At 36.2% G+C, this 7,482-nt stretch overlaps 1 protein-coding gene across 1 annotated transcript; it reads left to right on the top strand.

The window, feature by feature from the left end:
* Nucleotides 1-2,173: 2,173 nt before the first annotated feature.
* On the top strand, nt 2,174-6,731 carry LOC113779911 (adenine phosphoribosyltransferase 5-like). Its single transcript, XM_027325695.1, has 7 exons — nt 2,174-2,850; nt 2,980-3,090; nt 4,120-4,212; nt 4,633-4,782; nt 4,887-4,945; nt 6,257-6,332; nt 6,472-6,731. Exons 1-6 carry the CDS (start codon nt 2,760-2,762, stop codon nt 6,329-6,331), a joined length of 579 nt encoding a protein of 192 aa, XP_027181496.1. The 5' UTR covers nt 2,174-2,759; the 3' UTR covers nt 6,332; nt 6,472-6,731.
* Nucleotides 6,732-7,482: the final 751 nt, after the last annotated feature.

Raw genomic sequence — 7,482 nt, 5'->3', positions numbered from 1 at the left:
TGGATCAAACGGTGATAGTGTATGTATTGCAAAGGTAAACTAAAAAAATGTGTGTCTATATATGTGTATGTGTATATATATATACACGTACGTACATATGTATATATATACATATATATATAAAGGTAATTAAAAAAATATACAAAAATATCTTAAGAAAAAATTTTCCCAAAAGCTTACAATCCAAACAAGTTGTTAGTTTATGGTTACAACTGTAAATCATGTGGAAAATGTAATACCTACATAAATGATCTTTGCATCATCATAGCTCAATTCTTGTCACTCTTTTTTATTTTAAGATCATGCACAACTTATGGCTGGTTCTCGTGGATTATTTTAACTGATTATAGATTTTAAAAATTTTGAATAATCAATTTTTTTGTAATATTCTCGATCGCTTTTATATTCTCGACTCAAAATTGTCAAAAGGTCAAAAAAAAAAAAGAAAAAGTGCAAATTGGTGTTGAAGGAACCAATGAAGAGCTTACATGACTAAGAGCAGGTGATTGACACGTACAAGTTGAGAATGAAGTAGATATCAGCAAAGGCTAGTAGGTCTTCTACTAGTGCTGGGGAGGGGGGGGGGGGCCTAAAAAGAGTAAAAATGCGAAGAGAACCCTCGGGACCACGGTCGAATCTCCTAAAGCTGCCTCACACTCCGCACTCGACCTCGTTTCTTCCCCAAATTTACCATCCGATGCCTTTTCTTGTTACGGCCCCCCAAATCCTCCGCACAGCCTTTTTTTTTTTTTTTCTCTGAGGGGGACCCAATTTAGGGGAATTACCATAGCCATTTACCTCGTTCATCACAAAAAGCTCATTCCCATAAATCGCCATGCAGATTTCCAGACGCAAACCAGAGTTACCAAACCTCCACTCGCTTCAACGCCTCAGCCAACTAGTGTTAATTTTTTTTTAAATAAAAAAAGGGTAGTTAATTTATTCAATTTATTACTATGTCCATGTTTAATGCGTCTCTTAATTTGTGTGACAATAGAATATGAGTATCTTTATTTTTTTATAATTGAATAATTGTGTAAGAATTATTTAGATATTAAAAATAGAATAAAAAGAGAATAGGAACATGTCTAACTTCATACAATTTGTACTTCGCCTTGGCAATTATATTGCTGATGAATATAAAATTTTAAAATAAAAAATGTAACAGGACTAATCAAGTATTACAACTGAATTATTTTTGATGAAAACTTCATTTTTTTTAAAATCAGAAAATATAAAAGTTCAGTACAGATATGCAAATAGCAGAGCAGAAACAAATAAAACAAAAGAAAAATCATGCAATGTTTTTAAAAGTAAACCATGATAATTAGGTCAAATAAATTTGCACAAATTTATTCCATTCTAAAGCGTAAATGTTAATTATATCAAATATTGAAATTTTTTAGGTTACTGTAACTAAAGTTGTTAAAAAACTTGTAGAAAATAAACTTGATCAAAATTGGCCTTGTTTGGATTGCGGTTTTCCGTCGGAAAATTACGTCGTTTTCCGTGATCACATTTCCCTATTACCTTTTTTCCTTACATACATCAAATCGTTACAGTAATTTTTCCATGAAAAATGCAATCCAAACACAATATTTGCCAAATAGGTCATAAATGTGAAGCTCGAATTGCAATTCTGAGCTACAAATATTCAAGAAGAGAGATATAACTAACGTAAAAAAAATACAGTACTGGATATATACATAAAGAGTGTGATATTAAGAGGTAACACTCAAAATTTCTATTATAACTAGGCCATAAAGAATGTGATATAACTAGGCCATAAATGTGAAACTCGAATTGCAATTTTGAGCTGCAAATATTCAAGAAGAGAGATATAATCAGGGTAAAAAAAAATACAGTACTCTGGATACAGAAAGAGTAGTGTGATATTATGAGGCAACACTCAAAAATTCTATTATTATAAGAAAAAGACATATCTAGCGTGGCGTACCTACCCAAAACAAGCCACTTAAATTGGATTCACATTTGAATTTCGAAACTTGAATTTTGCAACTCGAAATGCAAAAATCATAAAGAAGAGGGTCCACGACTACCATGAATATACATACCGTGAGGAAATTATCACCTCTTTTGTTTAATTCTTAGATTATACCCAATTAACAGAAGCTATTGTCCGTCATATAATGGCTCAGGATCTAAAATGAAAGATTTTGATGTGAGAGCACAAAATACTTTCATTTTCTCCTCCCCACCTCTCAAATCTGGAAGAAAAGAAAGAAAGCAAAACATCCATCATATATGTTACACTATTGAGCCACGCACACTTGAGGGTGCGCGTGGAAGAAGGCCCGTTTTCTTGAAATTTCCCCATCACACCATGTAGGTGGTGGTGCCAACAGAAAAAAATGTCACTGAAAATCCACACAAAACATGGACATGAATGAACGAAGGAAGGAAGGAAGGAAGGAAGGAAGAAAAAGAGAGATTTGATCTTTACAACTTTATTACTAGCTCCTCTGGAAGGGTGAAATAACTGTTGGAACTTGCAAAGTGCGTATCCAAAGCACATTCAAGACTGCAAAAGTACACAGTGCAGAGGCTATAAAGACACCAGAGTCCCCAGACCTCTTCAACCAGCTCCAAAGAGAGAGAAGAAGCAGCAAAAAGCAAAAAAAAACAAAAAAGAGAGAAAAAAAAAAGGATACTCCTTTCTTTCTTTCTTGCTTGCACATACCCTCAAATCAAAGCTCAAGATTCACGCACACACACTAAAAAAAGCACAGGCAAGCAAGATGTTTGCAGCAGAAAATGGGCTCAAGGGTGACCCAAGGCTTCAGGCCATTTCTGATGCCATCAGAGTCATACCCCACTTCCCAAAACCGGGTTTTGCTCCTTTTTCTTCTTCTGCATTTCCCTTAATTCTTTAGCTAACAATGTTGTAGAATGCATGTGAGCTTTTGCTCTTTTTTGTTTGTTGGTTTGTTTGTTAAATTCCTTTTTCCTTTTGTGCAGGAATAATGTTTCAAGACATAACCACTTTGTTACTGAATCATAAGGTCTTTAAAGACACTGTGGACATATTTGTGGATAGATACAAGGACATGGACATCTCTGTGGTTGCTGGTAACTACTACAGACATTTTCTCCACTCTCTTTTTACTCTCTCTCTCTCACACGCACACATGCATGTTATTTTCTGTTGCTAGTCAGTAGTTTCACTGATAAGTGTGTAATATTAATCTCCTAGAGAAAAATCAATTGCAATTTACATTGTCTCCCTCTTTTATTTTATTTTATTTTTGCTTTTAATATCTTTTTCCTTCTTGATGGGGAAGAGGGCAGCCGAGGGGGAGGGAAGGAGAATTTTGCTTATAATTCAGCCATTGCATAAAATGGCAAAGCGCCGTAGCCTTTAACCAACAAAAGTGATTAATCTAGTTTGCATGCACAGCTTCTCTAAGGCTAAGGTGACACTATCCCCAGATTTCTGGGAACAATTTGGCTAGTGGCATCTGTTGAAGAATCCTGCCAATAATGGCATTAATTTATCCTTGTGATTTTATGACAAAAGAATGCGGGGTGTGCCAAAATAGTGCTTGGTGTCTTCTTCTCTCGAGAAAAAAGGAAAAAAGAAAAGAACTTCTTGAATATGCGTTGTGTGCTTTTGCGTCGTTGAGGTCTGCCATTAGCATGAAGTTTGGTGAGTGGTGCTGAGGACATAAGCAACTCGTCTCCCCCGCCCCGAATGTGAGAAAATTAGTTTTTTTCCCCTAAGCCGAAACATAAATGTGTGAGTACTGACTTTTTTTCCTGCACTTTTCCTTCGCTGTTATTTGAGCACTACTAAAATGCAGAAACGAGTAGGAAAGTGTGAAAAGTTTTTCTAATTCTCTTGCTGACCAAACTGACACGAAAAAAAAAGGAAATAAACAGCTTTCTTTCTTTCTTTTAAGTTTCTCAAATTTGTTACTAAAAACAGTGTGTAACTGGTGGGATGTGGGAGTATGGTTCTAATTTCCACCAATTCATAGACATAATTTTTCCTTCGTATTTGTTGGTTCATCTTTGTAATCTCAAGAAAAGCCTTTCCGCGAGCCTTTTCTGGATCGGTTTGTTTTTTTATCTAAGATTTATCATGCCAATCACTCGTAGGCATCGAAGCCAGAGGATTCATGTTTGGACCATCAATTGCACTGGCTATTGGTGCCAAGTTTGTTCCCTTGCGTAAACCAGGAAAACTGCCAGGTATGTTTTTCCCACATTTTAGTGAAACATTACCCGAAGAGAGTCTCATTTCAGTTTCTGATTCTAACTAGTCACCAGGCACCCTAGAACAACAGAAATCGTGTTCAGAGGCTTCTAGGTTTCAAGAAGTTGCCTGACTGTTGGCTAATCATGCATAGTTCATGTCTAACAAAAAGCTCCTGGCAAAAGTAGCCATGCTTGCCACTGATCTTTTACACTTTATGTAACTTTATTTGCTTCATATTATTTGTCTGTTATGTTAGCTTTTGTTCTAGGTTCCATCATTACAACACATTTTGACACATGTGCAAATGATAATTTAAACAAAAAAAGAAAAAAAATCCATGAATATATCCTTCATTGTTTATCTTTACTATTCATGTAATAAATTTCAGCTTAACTTTTGGAAACACTGTGCAGGAGACGTCATATCAGAAGCTTATGAGCTGGAATATGGAAAAGACTGTCTAGAGATGCATATTGATGCAGTGCAGAGAGGAGAAAGGGCTGTGGTAATTGATGATTTGGTAGCTACTGGTGGAACACTCTCTGCAGCAATAAAACTTTTAGGTACCTTGAGGCATTTTCTGCATCTCTTCTCTGCTTCATGATAATATCTTGATCCTTCACAAGTCTCTCAGCTCACAAATAGCATCTTGTTTGATTTGGTATAGAATCCATGGAAGCTGAAGTTGTTGAATGTGCTTGTGTTATAGGATTGCCTGAGGCCAAGGTAATAGTTGAAGTTTTTCTTGGCATGGATTTATATTCTGAGTTATGGATGATACTCCATCTCTCTACAGTTGCTGATTTCATACTTGGAAATAATTAATATGAAATTGTGGTCGCATGAGATTTCAAAGAATGCACTCAAAGAGTCACCATAATTGTCATTCACATCGGGCAGAATATTTATTTTCTGATAGAAAAGCATTTCTGTTCAGGTCAATAAAAACATAAAATTGTTGTCCAACACTAAAGCAAATCTGAAAATCATAATGCCTATGAATTTAGCTTCCTAACTGTTGTAAGTTTGCCATGTACTTGATCAACAGGTTAATACAATCTAGACACTACCTGTGTGCAAGTAGCATAATGTAGTAAATCATGTCAAGCACACAAATAAGGCTTGTTCTGGATTAGCTTTGCTTTTCCTAATCTCTTTACAAAGTCTTTCTTGAAAAGTGATAATTCTTTACAAGATTTGAAAAGCAAAAGCTGTTTCATGAAAGCGCCTCTAGGGCTGCTGCTCAGAATAAAGCCATCAACCTGTTTGTTGGCTAAACCTGTGTCAGTGAAAATCAGGAGAGCATCTGATAACTACCTTTAGAAAAGAACAGCTGTAATTATGTGAATTTCATTATAGATATTTGGGGCTCTGAAGATGGATTTGCACATGCTTACACAACTTTCAGGCAAATGCACAAAACAGATACATGAGAACTGTGATAAATACATGAAGAAAAAGATTATCTGCTAAAGCCATATATTAACAGAAACAGGTGCGCTTGGATCCCTGAAAATGGATCCATGCATGCCTCCATAGCTCCGTTATTCGAGGTAAATGCAGATAACAGAAACAGGTGCACTTGGATAGAGGTACGTGAGGAACAAGATGGTCCTATAATTGTTTCATTGGTTTAAACTGTAAATGTTCTGGCCTGATACTGCTCTATGTCAAATTTGAAAGTCCTATGCTCCTTCCCTCTGCTCCTCAATGAGAGGTAAGGTGCATCTTTCCCAAGAGTAGGGGGATATAACAGGTTGAGTTGCGCTTTAACAATGATTAGAATTCTCAACATGCATCACATATAAGGTCTTTATAATACTCATAACTTCAAATGTGAAAGGTTATTGTCCTAAGATATTGATAGACATCCTAATTCATAAATTTATTATGTTCACCTGGTAAGCTCAGCTCTATATCCTTCATCAACTGTTCAGCATGAGAATGGCCTCTTTTTACCGTGTCAGAATTATGCAGGTGCAACAGCATGTCTTGTCTTGCATTTAACTTCTTGATCATTGCTTGCTTACACTGCAGGGACGACAAAGCAGGCTAAACGGAAAGCCACTTTACATACTTGTGGAACCCCGAGAATTTGAAGGTTATTGTTGAGGTAGAATGTTTCACGTACTTGAGTTTTTACTTGGCGAAGCCCTTAACAGGGTATTGATTTATCAATTTTTGGACATGACAGATAACAAATAACAAATTGACTGTACAATGTTCTGAACTAATATTAAATTTCTGTGCAGCAAGCAGGGCCTGTGTGTATCCAAGGCTGATTTCAGATTTTCAGTCCAGAAGAGATGATACCTGGGAAACGAAGTAGAAATTTTGGCTCACAGGCCTTTTGTACCGTTCTTCCTCTTCTTCTTCTTCTTCTTTTTAACAATTATCTTAGAGACTGTTTCAGTTTTCCTCGGCTGCTGCTATTTTATTAGAACTTGTGGATAAGTTAAAGACGTATTCAGACATTCCACAGAGATTTGAATTAACTTTGCTCAACTAGTCACTCCCAAGTCCCGATCCTACTCCAAAACCATTCAGCGTACGTAAATCCTTATTATCACGGTTTTCAACAAATTTTTTTTTTTTTTTTCATTTCGGAACAATTTCTCTGTTAGATACTAGAAAACCTAAGGTTATTCTTGTAAACGATCAAGATAGATACAAGTACAAGAAGAAGAAGAAAGAAAAAGACTCAGCTCGTGTAAAGGGTTAATTACACAACCAGTTGGTATAATCTTTTCATATCATTCATAATCATCCTTACTGATCACCAGAATCTGAAACCACACAACCAATATTGCTTTGATCTTTCATATCATTTTGGGGTCTAGCTAGTAGTTTCGGATTTATGAATAAACTACAATTTTAAGCAAATACGATGACAGAACAGGAATATAGAACAAGAAGTCATTTATGGTGAGCTTGCCGAGCCATACTCCATACGAGTCTGGATGCATGCAATTGCTTCCCTTGTGGTCAAACAGAAGTCCCAGTGTTGTAGTTGTATTGTATTACCTACCAGGAGTGGAGGTATTCTATCCAAATTAAAGGACCAAAACCATGTATCTCTTTTCTTTTGGCTTCTCTCACTCTCTCTGTGTTGAGTTCAAGAACAACAAGAATCCAGGGGGCGAGGCTGATAATTTTTGTATTCTGTTTGCAATGGACGGCGAGGCGAATAGAGTTTGCCTGCCTGCCTTCTCGGATAAATATGTTGGTAGCAGAGCAGCAGCGACTTTGTACAACTTCTTAAG

The sequence above is a fragment of the Coffea eugenioides genome, chromosome 8 (genome assembly GCF_003713205.1).
Source record: "Coffea eugenioides isolate CCC68of chromosome 8, Ceug_1.0, whole genome shotgun sequence".
NCBI lineage: Eukaryota > Viridiplantae > Streptophyta > Magnoliopsida > Gentianales > Rubiaceae > Coffea > Coffea eugenioides.
The sequence above is the reverse complement of the archived record's forward strand: the minus strand, read 5'-3'. Positions and strand labels throughout refer to the sequence as shown.